The sequence below is a fragment of the Sinohyriopsis cumingii genome, unplaced genomic scaffold, assembly GCF_028554795.1.
Source record: "Sinohyriopsis cumingii isolate HCF-2022 unplaced genomic scaffold, ASM2855479v2 utg000229l, whole genome shotgun sequence".
Classification (NCBI taxonomy): domain Eukaryota; kingdom Metazoa; phylum Mollusca; class Bivalvia; order Unionida; family Unionidae; genus Sinohyriopsis; species Sinohyriopsis cumingii.
In genome coordinates this window covers 2252549-2270862 of record NW_028315879.1, presented here as the reverse complement: position 1 = coordinate 2270862, position 18314 = coordinate 2252549, and the positions used below count along the sequence as shown (strand labels likewise).

General features: G+C 36.8%; 1 protein-coding gene across 5 annotated transcripts in view; it reads right to left on the bottom strand.

Moving 5' to 3' along the window:
• Positions 1 to 907: 907 nt before the first annotated feature.
• The window catches only part of LOC149774444 (membrane metallo-endopeptidase-like 1), a 78195-nt gene continuing 60788 nt past the window's right edge, over positions 908 to 18314 (bottom strand). For all 5 annotated transcript variants that reach the window (XM_089945193.1, XM_089945191.1, XM_089945194.1 and 2 more), the window contains 7 exons: positions 15558 to 15609; positions 14429 to 14496; positions 13889 to 14019; positions 10538 to 10603; positions 9699 to 9797; positions 2659 to 2735; positions 908 to 1422 (listed from right to left, as the gene is read on the bottom strand). In XM_089945193.1, coding sequence (XP_089801319.1) covers positions 1323 to 1422; positions 2659 to 2735; positions 9699 to 9797; positions 10538 to 10603; positions 13889 to 14019; positions 14429 to 14496; positions 15558 to 15609 — 593 coding nt within the window. In that variant the 3' untranslated portion in view covers positions 908 to 1322. The remainder of the gene's footprint in view (positions 1423 to 2658; positions 2736 to 9698; positions 9798 to 10537; positions 10604 to 13888; positions 14020 to 14428; positions 14497 to 15557; positions 15610 to 18314) is intronic.

Genomic DNA, 18314 nt, shown 5'->3' with positions numbered 1-18314 from the left:
GAGGACATACAAAAATTTGTAGATACAATGGACTTCGTGTGTGAGGATATACATCTCTTAGTAGATACAATAGACCTCGAGTGTGAGGACAAGCAACCACTAGTAGATAAAATGGACCTTGAGGATAAGGACATACAACCCATATTAGATAAAATGGACCTCGTGTGTGAGGACATACAACGCCTTGTATAATAAAATTGGCCTTGTGGATAAGGACATACAACACTTAGTTGATACAGCAGACCCCATGTGTGAGGACATACAATCATTAGTAGATACAACGCACCTCGTGTGCAAGGACATAACGATCATTAGTAGACACAACGGACCTACAACTTCTAGCAGATATAATGGACCTAGGGTGTGAAGACAGACAACCATCTGTAGATGCAGTGGACCTCGTGTGTGAGGACATACAATTATTAGTAGATACAATGGACCTCTTGGATGAGGATATACCACCCTTAGGAGACACAATCGACCTCGTGTGTGAGGACAGACAATCATTATTAGATACAATGTACCTCGTCTGTGAGGACATACTATCATTAGTATAAAAAAGGACTTCGTGGATATGGACATACAATCCTTTGTAGATACAATGGACCTCGTGCATAAGGACATACAACACTTTGTAGATACCTTGAACTTCGTGTGTGAAGACATACAATCCTTAATAGATACAATAGGCCTCGTGTATGAGGACATACAATCATTAGTAGATAGAATGGAACTCGTGTATGAAGACATGCAGGCTTTATTAGATACAATGGGCCTAGTGTGTGAGGACAGCCAACCCATAGTAGATGCAACTGACCTCGTGTATAAGGACATACAACCCTTAATAGATATCTTGAATCTCGTGTGTGTGGACATACTACCCTTACTAGATACAATGGACATCGTGTATGAGGACATGCAAGCTTTATTAGATACAATGTGAGGACACAAAATTTGTAGTAGATAAAATGGACCTCGTCTATGAGGACATGCAAGCTTTATTAGATACAATGTGAGGACATACAACTCTTACCAGATGCAATGGGCATCGTGTGTGAGGACAAACAATCTTTAGTAAATACAATGGGTCTCAAACATGCATCACTGATTAGTCTCATAAAATAAATCTGCATACATGGAGCATATGTACACTCATGATTTCGAACATATACTTCTTCTGATTGGGCATGCCAAAAATATGATGAAAGCAAACTCGATGTTCAATTTAGCTGTGCAAGTGAGTTAGGGTCTCTGGTCTTTTTTGCTGTAATTGCCGTCTACCATTCATCGGTCTTATGATGGGCAGAATTATCGTAAGACGGTCACCAAAAGGAACATTTTTCCTCGGGGTTCATTGGAGATCCTATTGGGCAATTGAATGCCTTTGAGAATTCCGGCATATTTTGCAGTGTTCCGATAATTCTAAAAGAAACAAAGAACGATATTTATTACTCTCTAATACAATTTGAAAGGACATTCATTAGAACACAAAACAATTGTAACGTATTAAGATTAGTAATTGTGTTTGATTGGCGGGTTCTGCAAGCACATGATTATGTTACTTTTATATTTTTAATGACTGAGAAATGATCACGTAGACTAACAAATGACACATTCATGAAGGCATTCTTGCAGTTTAAAAATGCATTATATATTATCGACATAAATGAATAAAGTATAATCACCATACGTGATTACTACATATTCGACTTACATTAGCACAGTATATTCAAGTTATCTGAACACAGTGTATTCAGCTTACATTAACGCAGTATATTCCAGTTATCTGAACACAGTGTATTCAGCTTACATTAACGCAGTATATTCCCCATACATGAATACAGTATATGAACCATATATGAACACAGTATATTCAGCTTACATAAACACAGAATATTCCCCATACATGAATACAGTATATGCACCATATATTATGACTCAGTATATTCAGCTTACATGAACATAATATATTCTCCATACATGAATACAGAATGTTCACCATACATAAACACAGAATATTCACCATACATAAACACAGTATATTCGACTTAAGATTACACTGTTAATTCATTATAAATGAAAATAAATGAAAAGAGCATATTCCATTTACATTAATGCGCTGCGTTTCACTTTCATGTACGAAGTATATTCAACTTACGCGAAAACTATATTTAACGTATGTAAACACATATTCAACGTACGTGAACACAGTATATTCAACGTACGTGAACACAGTATATTCATCATACGTGAATGCAATATATTCATCGTTTATAAATATACGTCTAGCTAATCGCTTTATTTATTTCATAAAAAATACGTTTTGAATTTTTAACAAACATACAACAAATATAGTGACGTCCATGTAATATACATTTCACTCATGTAATTTCAAATGTTGACGTTTGTTATATTAGGAGCCAATATAACATTCTTTGCTGCCAACCTTTTTAATTTCATCCAGTCATTATCAAGATGTGCATTATATTTTAATACACATTTCAAGTTCTGGCAATAAAACGTTGCCAAAACATTACCTGTTACAGAAACCGCCTACCGATCCCTTAGCAACAGTCGTTGTAAACTGTAGACACGATTTATCACATTTCCACACTAACACATTTTCTGTACATATTGTGCTATATCTTACATATTCACCTGAAATTATTTGGGCTGTGGGTTCCCGTAAGAATGTGGTTGATATCATCAGCTTTTCTACTGGAACCACAACGAATCTAAACGGAGAAGAAATGTTAATCAAGAAAAAGAAATAATTCTGTATTTTAAAATCACAAGACTCGTTTTCGTCACTGGCCATAGCTGATTCTGATACGTTGCCTGATTGAAACCATATCATTTTATATCTCTTGTTCCTGACCAACCCCACAAACTTTCGCCAGCGATCATTAATCAGATATTAACATAAAATGTTACATGCACATGTACAAGTATGCATTTGCTACTTCATGGAAATTCGCCTAGTCACTTGCATAATTCGCGTACTTTATAAAAGTTTTCCATCAATAAAATATATTAAATGTGGACGATAACGCTGAGAAAAGTGTAAATCATGTACAAAATTTTCATACACAAATATATTGCGTAAATTGGACACTGAAATTATGACATCGACATTATATGATTACACATTACCGAAGATATTTTTTCTGAGAAGTTCAAGAAGTAAAGAATTCTCCTTACGTGTTTGTCGAAGGTTAACCACTGCGTTGGTGGCATGGCTTGACCGACAAAACCATTTTGTTCCAAAATGTCTAGAATGCACCGAGTACTCTAGCAAATATGATGGACAGGTTGTATACCTTTTCAGAGTACAAGAACCAAAGTAACCAGGTATTAACTGGGGAAAATGTTTAGAAGTCAAGTACAGTGGAATACAGCAATTACATAAAATATGGCTCTTGAAATGTGTGTCTGTGTGTGTGTTTTGGATTTTTAACGTAGCTTCAACAATTTTCCAGGCATATCGCTACAATGTCTGCAGTCTGACAGTTAATAGTGATGTCATACTCTGGTGCATCATGCCGCAAACATGTTAGTTCAATTTTTATAAGTCTTTGATATGACTTTGTCGGGATTAGAACCCGCGACCTCACGCATCTGAGGCGGACGCTCCAAACACTTATTACCGGAGTGGTGCCCTTGAAATGTCGAACCTTGCGGAAATCTGTACTTATTTAAATCTACAATATTGACTTTTTCAAACGCTTTCAAAATTCATTATCTTATTTAGTCATGACGTGTGTTCCAGATCTCCATTTATATACCTGACATTTATCCATTTATATATCTGACATTATCTAAACATAATGAAGAGATACCAAATGGAGGAGTAGTGATGAGGGGGAGATAGGAGGACAATGGGACTTCTTTGTTAAAAATGTGTCCCGGCACTATTAGGACAAGATGTATAGAGACAATGGGAATTATCATTACAGACAGGGTACCAGCACTTTTGTGACAATAGCAATTGAACAGCCATGACATCACGGTACCGGACACAATGTTGCAAGTGGCTGACATCAATCAGGCGGAACACTGTGACAAGGGGTTGACATGAATATGCGCTACTCTAGGGACAAAAAGAAATATAGACACAGAGACGTGGATAGAGACATGGTTAGATATATTTATTTATTGACATAAATCTATCACACAAAAACTGGACTACACTGTTTTAGGCAAGAAAGAATATATATATTTTCGATATGGAGGGCCTTTTGACTTTCTTCTATTTGGTCTCCTCCCTTCGTCTCCTCCACCAACTTCTTGTCATCTCAATAATATTTTTCATCTCCCACTTTAGGAAACACTTCCACATGTCGCACGTAGAATATGGCTTATTTGATGACTGTTTTGAAATTGGCAGCATTAGACATCAAATTGAACGCCGCACTACTGCGATTCAGTCTTAGGCGGACATCCACTCCGTTCTGCAAATACTTCTCTTGTAACCACATGTCCAAATGCAAACGATCTATCAGCTATAATCTCTGTCCATCCTTGATTTTGTTTCGTCGGTCGTTGAATCCCACATTGTGGTCTGGTTTTTATCTGTAATCAAATCCGTATCTTTGAATTCGCCTACTGTGTCAGTTTTCCATACCGAACAAGCATCCAAACTGATGTTCTTGACTTCTTTTCCGTACGTCAAGAGATTTTTGTGGTACCCTCGGTAAGGGTAAATATCCATGCTGCTACTGACCAGTTTGTTACTTAAGTCCAAGTCCACTTTGTTGAAAAGGAATGCATGTAATTGTTGACGGGAAGTACTTCCTCGTTGCTGTCTATAGAATTTCCAGTCGGATCGAAAACTTTGACTTTCAGGTGCAAGTAACTGCTATTCAGATCGATGTTATCTTTTGGCTGTCCTTTGATTTCAAATTCGGGGGCAGAGGTCGTCAAAGAGGAGATGGGATGAAATTCTACCCATTGGGATTCTTGCATCGTCATCATAGTGGGTGGAATGGCAAACAGATCCAGTTTCAACTAGGAACATTCGCCAGACTCTCGGTGCATCATTTGTTCTTTCTGTTATTTAATAATCAAAGAGGTCTAATTCTCGGACGGTTCTTCTTTTCTTGGTCTTTTTAGCTCTGTGTGTGTAAATACCTCTGGCGGGGTTTCTTAGTCCTCTCTTTCTGCTTTGTCCTTGCTGTCGGGGAAACATGAATGCCTGAATGGGCAGCGTCCAGGGCATTTATATAAGTTTCTCGTCAACCCAAAATGTCTTTGCCAGTTTGAAGGATTTTGTTTGTCATTGATGACATTTTGAAGAAATGTTTTACCTTGTGTCATATCGGCATCTTTCAAGGCATGCAATCCTCGTGTCACCTTCGGTTTCAAAACGGGGGCCACCGAACGAAACGCCGATTTCAGCATATATCCTAAACCACGTCCTCATTGTCGAGCGACTCCTCGGTACACATGCTAAATGGCTTAAACTTCGTTAGAGAATCGATTTTGAAAATGGAGTTTCACTGTGACTTTCCCTTTGGTCCCAGATCTCCTTTTATAGCAATGCTGACAGTATCGAAATACGACTTGATAACTGGTAAATAATGAGGGTGTACAAATTTGCGGTGAACCTGATATGTGTTTCCACCTCCCTCGTCATTGGTCATGACAGAATCCGCTTTGAAAGGAATGACTCGCAGTAACGGTGCGGATGTGTGTCCCACCACAAAATTTAAGTTGTTGGTGAATGGTGGCATGAGTGGACCCTTGACTATATTGAGGTCTCCACCCAACATGTCAAACAATTCAGGATAAAATGTAATGGATAACGATTTGGCATCTGAAAATTTCATCAGTAGGCGACAAGCCACTTGACGGTACTCGATGGAGTGTACGTGTAGACTGTGGTTCTAAAATTTCTAGATGAGCATTTATCTGTCTCTCGAAAGTGGTAGTAGTTTTGATGTGTTACTGGTGGTGGACTTTGGTTTTGACGTAGACTCACAAGGTATGGATTCTGGTTCACTCATGCCATCATCGAAATCGCTGGCATGGATTTGAGCGAAGACTTCAGCTACTGTGCGAGGTGATGGGTCACGTTTTTGCCTCTTGCTTTCTTCTCCTTTCTTTACGAAATGTTTCGATCGTTTCATCTTGATTGCAAAAGGTCAAATGACTATATTTTAAACGTCATGGTCCCCTATATATCAATGTAAGGTCAGTGTCTTCCTTTTGTAAATGGTCAAAGTATTCATTTCACTCTCAATCCAATCAGAAAGATGGAAGAGCCAACGCAGATCGAACTTCTGATCAGAGCTTTGCGAGGTGTCATATGAAGGTTTTCTTCAGAGAAGCTGACCAACCACTCCCCTTCCATTCGATATAAAAGTCAAGATACTTGCTTTATCTGTGATAAGGAAGGGATTGGTCTTCAGAATGTCAACAACGTCAAAGTAAGACAGGCATTAAAAGCGACAAAGGTCAAGATACCTGTTATCCTTTTTAAGGGAAAGGATATTGGTTTTCAGACTGCCCTAAGAAACAAAAGGAGAAGGAGGAAGAGAGTGGTTCCGACCAGGAAGAAGAGGTACCCTCCGACAAGGATGAACCAAGACACGTTAGGAAATAGAAGAAAAGAAGACGAGAAGAAAGTGAGGAAGAAGAAGAAAAAGCTGTGAGAGGGAAGAAATTCAAAAAACGGAGAGAGTGAAAAGACAAAGAAGTTATGAATTATTAAAAGCGATGTGTTTCGAAATTGGATTGTAAATTTGTACCAGAGAATATGCCAGAAAGAAGAACGTAAGCGCCTCTTGGTTTCAATTTTTATAATAAGGACCTACACTCAGGCACTCATACACGTTCACCTTGGGGGAAAAGGGATTTGAATTTTATTAGATTTTGGCGAACATTGAGGCCCCGAAAAGTGCAGTCGGGTGTTTGTTTTTGTTTTTTGAAAAAGCAAACTCAGAAACCGGGGGTAATGAGTTTTAACTGCCTTTCCCTTTGCCACGACCAAGACATACTTCTGGACCTGCTACTATCGATGATTTGGGAGAAATCACTAGGGGTGGTATTTCAGGTGTGCTGACGGGGTTGGATTGTTTGGCCCGTGAAGGTCTTTTTCTCATGTCGCATTAAAGAAGTCTGATACATTTGTTTCAGACTCCTTTACTCTGCCAACATATCTAAGAGGACCATCACTGTTCGACTTTCACTGTCCTCCTTCTCTTCTAGACCTTGTCTTTTCCCTGCTTCTTCTTCTCGCTGTTGCTTTTGAATGAGAAAGGCTTGTTCTGCTTATTTCTGCTGTTGCAAACATTTCTCCAATTCTTCATTCTGTCTATGTTTATAATCCTCGGCGTACGGTAAGGAAGGAGAAGGCCGCGAAGGTGCTGATACTCGAACAAATTCTTGTGATGAAGAGAGAAAATCCATTCAATCCCAATTAAAATCGTTCTCTTCTGGAAGTAGAACTTTGTTTGCTTTGGTAGCCGCTACTATGCCATCACCTCTCGTCCTCAAGGCCGTAGCACCGCAATTCATTGTATTCGTAGTTTCCGTCATGTTCTAACAATGTCGCATTGATTCACTGCGCACAGACGCTGGCATGCCTATATAGGGAATGTGACGTCACATGTAGCTCTCTTCGGATTGAAAGATAGACTCCGCAATGTGACTGAATTTTGTAACGCTTGTTAGGATTGGTGAAAGAACTCAATCCGTTTAGATCCACTCTTACACTATAAATAACCGCCGTTCACCTCATTCCATTCACCTGTTCTGGTCACAAGATGTGGACTAACGTAGAATCGTCCACCATCCTATTGTCGATGCTTTTCAACCATGACTATCCCATGTATGTCAAATCATCATGGGCAATTACCCAGATCACAGAGACAGCCCTTTGGAAACAAAAAATCTATGTGGAGAGACAATGCTGTCTGAAGCGAGTTTTAATCTACGGTCCTGGGGTCAGACAAAGTTTGAAGAAGAGAAGAAGATCCGTGCGATACCCTCTAGGTTAACTGAATGGTGTTAACAAAAACGCATAGGCCCTTTTCAGGGCCACTCCATTGTCTCGAAATGATACATATTCTCTCTTTCCTGTAAAGTATTTTAGTCGATTATTTTGTGTGATAGATGTCCATAAATATATGTGCGTCTATGTATCTAACCCTGTCTCTAACCATGTCTCTAACCGCGTCTATATGTATATGTCTCTATTTGTCCCTAGAGTAGCGCGTTTTCAGGTCAAGTCTTGTCATACTGTTCCGCCCGATTGAGGTCACCCACTTGCAACATTGTTGTCAGTGTCCAGTACCTTGACGTCACCCCTGTTCAATTGCTATTTTCCCTATAGTGCTGGGACCTTGTCCTTTAATGATAATTCCCATTGTCCCTATATATCTTGTCCCCATAGTGCCGGGACCCTTTTTTAAAAATAGCAATCCATTATTCTCCTATTGTCCCTCTACACTACTTGGAGGTCTTAAATAAATAGAGATAGTGGTTGAAAAGGGACTGTTGACTATTTATCATGATATACAGCTAGTGGTCGTAATGCATGTAGTGAGACCGTTTCATTTGAATGATTTGAAAATGTTATCCCACCAATATGGATCAATTCGGAATTATCAGGGACTATTGCATTCGGTTAATACGATTTGTCCATTTTCGCGAACATCTGATCTAAGACTACATAAGCACAGAAAACGGTTTAATATAATATAGCGCGTATCGTCACCGATTGAAGCCATGTTTCAGCTACCGTCTCTGACGAATAAAACTATTTTAATACAAACAGCCAAAGGGGTCTCTTTACCGAGCCATTCTAACATTCGCGTGAACAATGCTAGAAGACAATTGTATTGCCCTTATTTCCAAGAACGTCTCCACAACAACCGTTATCTACTGGAAATTCTAAGAACGCGCCCAGACTATAAATAATTTTCCTCTAATCAATGAATGACCACAAATATTGCAAATTTACATTTGCGTCACAATTTCACAACTGCACGGTTTCTTCTTATTAGCTTTCCGTACACTAGCGCTAGTACTTCACGCCTTGAAAATGTAATGCAACTCAAACACCAAATATAGAAGACTAGTTTCCTTCTCTATCCCTATGTCAGTCAAGTCATGTTTTTAAGCCTCATTTCGCATGTAAATCTACACCATATTTACCATCATAGCAATAATAAAAGACGTCTCTAGATGATGGAACAATCCCTTCTCAATTATTCCATGGTACAAAATATCAGTCTCCACCAAAAATAATTCCCATGGAGATACACAATCAACACACGTAGATTTTAATATGAACTACTTGGCTAAAGTCCAACTTATGCGGCTCTGTCCTGACCTCACTACGGAATTAAACCATGCCATCATGAAATATAATCAACACTGCACTCCGTGATGTTTCCCCCTATCAACTGGCGAATTACTCGGACTGGGGAATATTTCCCTAAACCCGATTTCCCATAATCAAACAAGCAATCACAAAAATCAAATAGATTTTCAAAAATGGACACATAAATATAAATGGCACAAATTTATTACAGTATTAAGGTGCATACCTCGTGTATAATACCATTTTCCATACGTATCTACCAATGATGATCTCATTAGATGTACCTTTCTTTTGGACACTACTGGCAGAGTTATTGGAAATAAGACAGAATTCATTTTTTTATATAAACTGTTTAATGCATGCATATTACCTGTGCTATATTGATGAAGAACAACTGGTCTGAGGTAAAGTTTAGACCGGGAAGTGTTGGCTCGGGATGACTTTGAGATTTCAGCCACCGATGGTATCCCTGGAATGAACCAAACAGTCGTTCATAGACCAGAATCAGTATCTGGCTGGTTTGTTTTTATTTTTGCATGATTACAATCATGCCCAACGTAAACTATTCTTATTTATACATAACACTTTTTTGACAGCTGATCTGTATGAGAAAGTGAGTTCCTCACCTTTCACGTTGCAAGTATGTTAGGTGTAATTTATTAGTGTCAGATTTGTGAGCGAGGACAATTTTTTAACTTTTTAATTTTAATGCATTAAATTACATCATAGTTTTGAGTGAGGAGTCGTTTCATATCAATTTTTTGCATAAATGTTATATAGATATAAGAGTAATTTGGTTCGATTATAACGGCAGTTCCAAGAAATATAAGGTTTGGAAGGCATCAGAAGTTAAAAATTAAAATGCTGATAATGGATCAGGGCCAATATGGAAGCTGATCATCGTCGAATCACTAAATGTTCAAACCAATACTAAAGGATAATATATATATATATATATATATATATATATATATATATATATATATATATATATATATATATATATATATATATATATATATATATATATATAATGTAAGATCTTCAGGTTATTTAAAGGTCAATTTCTCTTTGTGCAATCATCTCATTATATCAAATGAAGACTCTGAATTCGTGTATTGCAATGTCCTTGATCTAATTGATGTATCTGCTGCAGCTGTTGCTAATGCAGCTGTTTTCATAATATAGACACAGGTAATATACACCTACTAGGTATGCTTGTATAACACCTCCGTTATCAGCGATGTTCTCACCCTGCGTCAGTATACCATTTACCTGTCAAAAAGAAACACCCTGGGACAGTATGTAAGTAGAAAAATCACAACTAGAAAACAATGGCTTGTCGAGATATACGGCAACCTTGCCTACATATATTGTAGATGTAAAGTCAAAGTTACGTTTAATACCATGAAATCAACCAGACAATGTGGTCATCTCATGGTGGACAAATACACACAGGGATCGAATCATCTATACATATAACTATGTATGTACTCACTGATCGATACATGTCACTAGGCATATACATACATGCCAGAACTCAACTATACATGTAACCAGACAAAAATATACATGCATTTACTCATCTATACATGTAACCAGGCAAATATGCGCACACATTTACTCATCTGTACATATAAAGTATTCACTCATCTATACAAGTAATCAGACGACTATAAACATACACTCACTCATCTATATATGTAACCAGACAAATATACACATGAATCCATTCAGTTACACATGTAACTAGGCATCGTTGCAGATGTATTTACTCATCGATACAAGCAACCCTTTAAGAGTTTAATGTTGTTTTTTCATTCTGAGTTTATCGAGCTATACACTGTCAGTTGCTGAATCACACAGCAAATAACGCTAGAATTTTTTATTGTTTTTTATAGATATTTCCTATTAGTTTTATAGCCTGTTTAAGCGTATGAATTCTGGTTGAGGCGTCTGCTTTGTAGCTATTAATAGAACAGGACATCCTCCATCTGCAACATAATACCTACGTCAATATAAAGAATATTCTACAGTGATAGGCGCTCTAAGGTTTTGAACATTCCATAACATGGTCCTATTCATTTAGCTAAATTGGCGAAGAAGTTCAATATTCAAAGCAAAGGATGTGTTGCTTTGTCTGACATACGAATGACTATTGGATTTGATGCTATCATATGTTCCTTGCGACTTGGCCTAATCTTTATTGTCTAGACACGTGACTGACCCATTTTTGCGTCTTTAAATCTATTTTCGTGTTCATTTCGATATTAGCCTACCTACAAGGACTACTTACAAATGAAATTAAGATTATCAGTAAATGGTTATAGTGATGGGGTCCACTAGTCAAACAGTGAAAAACATCGACACTGACAGTTACGATTGAGTGTCATGGATTTCCCACCCACCCACATCGTAACTATCAAGGTCGTTATCTTACATTGTAGGACTGTGAATCCATTTGCTATACTGTTAGTCTTTGAACCAACCCCCATCCATATATACATTTACCTATAGTTTTAAATTCATTTGTAACGAGCTGCAGTGAAAATGCTGTATCCCTAATGTTCTTGGCAGATCTGGAGTTTCTCAGCTTTTCTTTGTCAAATCTACTCAAAGAAATAATTTTTATGTTCAGAAAAACAGCAGAGATGTGTTATTTAATTCTGTCAATTCAATTTATTCAATTTTTTCAATCAAATATTAACCCACCGTTTTCATTTCGTTTTAAATGTATGCAGTGTGTATGCCTTCCAGTTCTGTGTTTACGTTAGTTATTTTGCACGTGACTCTGTTTATAGAAGTTAGTATAAATTAATTCCCCCTACAGTTTATACAGAAGTAAACACAATGGCGGGGGGGGGGGGGGGGCGAATGGCTTAGTGGTCTAAAGCGCCCACCGTTCCGGATCAATGCAATCTCACCTCTGTCTGCGTGGGTTCGAGTTCAAGGCTCGGCTAGCGTGGGTACGTGGGAAAGCCTGCTAGTAGCTTCTCGTGGGTCAGTGGTTCTTCCCTGGGTTTTCCAGGGTTCTTCCTCCACCAGTTATACTAACCGCCATGTATAGCCTATCTTGTGCTGAAAAATGGCGTTAAATCCTAGAACAACAACAACAACAACAATTGGGAAGGATCACATGAGTGTGTTCTGACCAATGGAAATCTTCCCTTCATGTATCAACTGATGCAACTGCAATTATACAATTATATTCACGCATGTATTAATCTACACATGTAAGCAGACAGATATGCACATGCATTCTCTCATCGTTGCATGTAACTAGACTGAAATACAAAAGGATGCATATACCCAGACTAATTTATCCATACACCCAGACTAATAGACACATGAATTCGCTCATCAATACATGTAACCAGACAAAGATTGACACACATATACTCATCTATACGTGTAACGTATTCATGCATATATCCATGTAATCAGACAGAGATACGCGTGCATTGACTCATTTATACATGCAACCAGACAAAAATAAACATGTATTCACTCATCTATATATACAAATTGACAAAAATAAACAAGTGTTTTTTATATTTGGATTTTCTAAAATAATTTCCTGTCATATTTTCCCATCACCAGGCCAACCAGTCTAACCACTAACCTCTTAATGCTCATGTCCAAGCGTGCCAGCTTCTAGTACATGTTTATAAATATTTGGTATGACTCGGCTGGAGTACGAACCCGCGACCTAACGCATCCGAGGCAGAGGCTTTAACCAATTAGGCAAACGGAACGGTCCAAATATAAACATGTAGTCAGTCGTCTATACCTGTAACTAGACAAGGTGTGTGTGTGTGTGTGTGTGTGTGTGTGTGTGTATGCAGCTAAACATATGCTCCAATGCATTCACTCATCGATACATGTAACAAGAGAAGCATACACGTACATGCATACATCTATTTATGTAAGCAGACATGTAACCAGATAAACAAAAACTCGTAGTCATTCATGGATACATGTTATCAGACAAATATACACATGCAAACACTCATTTTTGCATGTAACTAGGCATATAGGCACATGCATTCACTCATCTATACATGTCAGAAGAAAGATAGACACATTCATGAAGTCATATCTATATGTAACCTGGTAAATATACACATTCATTCAGTCATCTATACATCCAACCAAAAATATATAAACATACACGCACTCATATGTGCATGTACCCAGACAAATATACTAATGCATTCACTCACCTAAACATATAACCAAACAAATACACGCATGAATTATCTCATCTATACATGTAACCAGATGAATAAAGCTATGTGTTAATTTATACATGAAAGCAGGGAAATATACACACTTATTACTACATGTAACTAGAAAAGAAGAAGATGATGGTGACACAGGCGATATTCAATAGATTATTTACAGGACACATGAATGTGTTTTTACTAAAAAGTTTAGTGTTTTGATAATATTTGGTTTAAATATCCTGCAAATGCTTTATTTCTTCCTAAGTCAAATTTTAATATTTCTGTATGACGCCCCCCCCCCCCTCCGATATTTGTCATTATTACAGTTACTCACATTCATTCCAGATATAGGTGACACGTAACTGCTGTATTGGTCTACGATGCATTGTGCCTTTTCGTCAAATTTGTGTTCTGATTCTTCCGTCCACCAGTTCTGGAGGTTTCCGTTTTTATCGTACTGGCGTCCTTTGAAAACAAAACAAAATAAATAATGGAATAGATTTATGATTCTGTTTAAGTAGACCTTTTACTGGTTGTTTGATGTTGGATGTTTGGATTTTGATAATCGAAAGTCTATAAATAGCAATGGATGCAAATTAATTTGTGACGTCTTTGTCTTTTTCTAATGAGAGCCTTACTTGTCTTGAAAACAAAAATCCATAACAAAACATATTACCAAACCAACAAGAAGAAAACACAATCTTGAACGTTCAAATCCTTGTTTTGCTTCGCTTTCTGTTTTTTGCTTGTTCTTTTTGCGGCGGGAGGGGTGTGGTGGGGTATAAAATCTTGGAAACAGGGATACTTGGACCGTGGTTAAATTTTATGAAAAGGAAACGATAAAATACAAATAATTTAAGACCATGTATTCTACCTGAATCATCCAAACTGTGTGTAATTTCATGCGCCATTAAAAATCCGATACCGCCATAGTTTAGAGCTCTGAAAAACAAACCGGGCGTGGCTTGAAATACGATAAGTGATGACTCAAAATAAATAATAATTTAGACTACCGAATATGGACAGATAATACATTAAAGTAAACACGTCAAGACTGAAGCATACAAAGCTTATCAGGAGAAATGAAATTATGTACGAAGATATTTAAATAGTTTAATATCTAATAACCTTTAAATAGTATTTAGTGCATTTTATAACGGACACATGTATTAAGATAATTAAATAGTTTAATATGCTTCGACCATGAAAAAGTATTTAATATATAAATTCATGATATAAGTACTTACTTTGATAATAGTTTTCGAGGAACGCAATGACATAGTCAACATTAATATTTTTGAATTTATGTCATATATTGACCTTGCATTACACATAGTTATAATTCTCATCAACATTTTTCCTATCTCTCTTGTTTATAGACTATAATGTTCATACGAATCAAAAGAAACCAAGAACATGAAATAGGTTGGAATGAAATATCAGATATTATTTTCATTTCCCTCTGTACACCTTGTTCTAATGTATGTGTTTCTAACGAAGACTGTAAATATTTACGTCATTAAATTAGTTAATTTCTTGAATAACAATAATATAGAATTACAACTCTATAACGTTGAACAATTTTGTCGAACATAATAAAGTACCAAATTTATAGAGGAAACATAGTCTCTTGAATGTGACAAAAAATTTTCACATCTGACATATAAAGCACAACTTTGCAAATAACTTCATGTTCCATTCATCTTTTATTCGAATTTTTTAGTTATTTGAGGTGACGAGATGATAAGCATTTGAATGACTGTTCCAGTGATATATGCTTGGTTTATCCACATTTTACTCTTTTACGTTAGCTGGTATACCAGACATTAAGATATCAACTATTCGTTCACCGAAATGTCACATGTCACGTATAATCTTCATGTATTTTTAGTAATATGCCCTAACCCGCCTTCATTACATGCATCCTTTAAAAAGTGAAACTGTAAGAGTGCCGTCTTCGACTTTACATAGGTACCATTGTTTATATGAATAAAGTTGCTTACTTTGGTTGATCGCCTCGGAAATATGGCGGTTGAAGTATTCCCGCCGGAAAGACTGAAATAAAAACAATTCAGTAGAATTAAAATGTTTTATAAAATCTCAAGGAATATGCACAGATCATTAGTCCGCATCTCCATTCCATAACTCAAGAGGTGGATTTGGATCTTCTAGAGCTGGTTTTATATCCTCAAGCCTGTTTGCAATCCATTTATTAAGTGAACAGTGAATGTAAAATTCACAGAATTAACAGTTTGCCTTCAGTTATCACCAGGAAGCTAGAGATTAGAACGTGTAAGTGGCTGTCGAAATCTTCCTCTGTCCTAAACTTTTGCTTGTATAAACTTATCCTAAAACTATTCTGATGACTCAGTAAAGTGCAAATGTACTTTTGGAGTCATATTTTCCAGTCTCGAGTAAGAGACTTTTCTCTAAATGTGGAGTAAAATAAATGACGGAGGAACCCAATACGAAGATTTCAAAAGAATATACAGTCGAACTATAAAATATTATGTAAAACGCAATAACATATTACATAAATGGTTGAAAAGGAAAAGGACAAAGTTCATATTTTATAAATATAATCAACTTTTAAAATGGGACAGTGTTTCTGAATTTTATCTGTATCTAAATTAATCAATGTCAGATGATGATGATGATGATGATGATGATGATGACAAAAGACAACATAACTCTAGCGAAGATCATAATGCTCATAAAATGGAAGAAGGGGTAACATAATCACTCTGTCCCAAAGCGGCTGACATTCTAGGTGAATTAAAAGAAGTTTAAAAAAATTAAAATAGAGACAGTTACTTTTTGCACATTTTCACGCATATGATATCTCAAATTGTGCAATTTGCCGACATTATCACTGTTTTTATGTGAATAATTATTTTTTTTATAATAAAATTGTTATACTTTGGTTAACATATGTATTGGGTGAAGTTATAAAATAAACGTTATTGGGATATCTAGCATCACAAAGCAGCAGTCGCGTACTCTTATTTTCGTTGGTTTCAGTGATATTTTTTGAACGCTATATTGAATGCAAATACCGAAAACGTGAGACCTGACTGCCTTTCCCAAAAACTCGGTGGTAGCAGATGCTGGTTGTCCTGTGTGGGAATTAAGTCCAAGACTCTTGGAGTACAACGCTCTACCGACTGAATAACCACGGCTGTTATTATCAGCTCTTTTGATGACTGTGTAATGTTGCTCCACAGCTTTTAACATGCCGGTCTGGCCACCAGACAGTGTGGGTGCGAATCCCTTCCAGATCAGGCAGGATTGACAGATGACGCGTGTTTCTGGACAGAACAGGACAGATTACTCCTATTGCCTTGGCACAAAATAACAATCCTGTGTTACGTATGTTGGGTACGATAACAAATTTAATGTTCCACCTGATAATTCCAGCAATAATGGCCATTATGTGGAAACTCTTCACATGATATGAACTGGATTACTGACAGTGGAACACGTTATTCTTTTGTACATGGACTTCCACGATATTAGACATAGGTTTCGTTATGTGGGTTCAATTGTGAAATTTTATGATAATGATTCACCAGAGAAGCTCTTTGACTTTCTAAGGACATTTTGCGGAAATGCAGTTTTATATGAAATAAGTTTGACGCAATATATTGTTTATACGCAAAGGGTCCCTCCGCAAATCAAACACCTGCTTGAGATGACCTGAAGTCCATTGTTTAACCATATTATCAAGGACCTCAAGGTGAGAGTTATTTGTCAGCCGAAAGGTTCTTAAACGACCGAATATTACAAATAATGGTTCTCTAATCACCTAATGATCACAAGTTACGAGACTAGAATTAAACACGTGCAGGTTGTTGATTTTTTGTGTTCTGTTTTTTGTGTGTGTGTGTGTTTGTTTTGTTTCTGATTTTTTGTTTTCACGTTTGTATGGTATATTAGTTCTTTCGGAACCGATTATTAATACTTCACGCCATGGGTATATAAAACACGAAATAAACACCTAACACAAAGAATGATTGATATCTAAAATGTAACACGTATACCTAATACATCGATACATTTCACTATTTTAAGAAACTAGGGAGATTCTACTCTATGAAGCTAAACTGTGCTGTCCCAAAGCACACAGTCTCGTGACAATGCTATACATTATGATGTCTGTTCGAAGAAAATGGCTAATAATCGTGCTGAGAAATATCTTCCCTACACCTATACCCACACCCCTTAAACAACTAAATCCCTACAATAACACAAATTTATTCAAGGAGATGTAAGTATAAATAACATACCCTAGGATTATAACAATATTAATGAAGTTTTATGTTTGTACTAACACGATTTAGCATAGTTTCAAATATTTGTTCATTTATGGATATTTCTTATTTTATTGGCAAATATATCTTTATGTTTATATGGAAAGCTATGTTTCTTCCTAAAGTTTTCCTTTCTTGCAATTATTTTTCTTTCTAGCATTACAGCTTAGGTTTCAATTATCACCATCTGATATGATGAAGTAAGGATACACACTATACATATATTCTCGATTACACGAATTCGAGCGTGTGTGTGTGTGCGCGTGTGAGTGTGTGTATGTGTGTGTGTGTTATATGTGTGTATGTGAGAGTGATTTGGATTTTTAACGTAGCTTTAACAATTTTTCAGTCATATCGCTACGATGTCTGCAGTGTGACAATTTATAGTGATGTCTAGCACTAAGGTATCATGCCGCAGACATGTAGCATGATGTCCCACCCAGTCACATT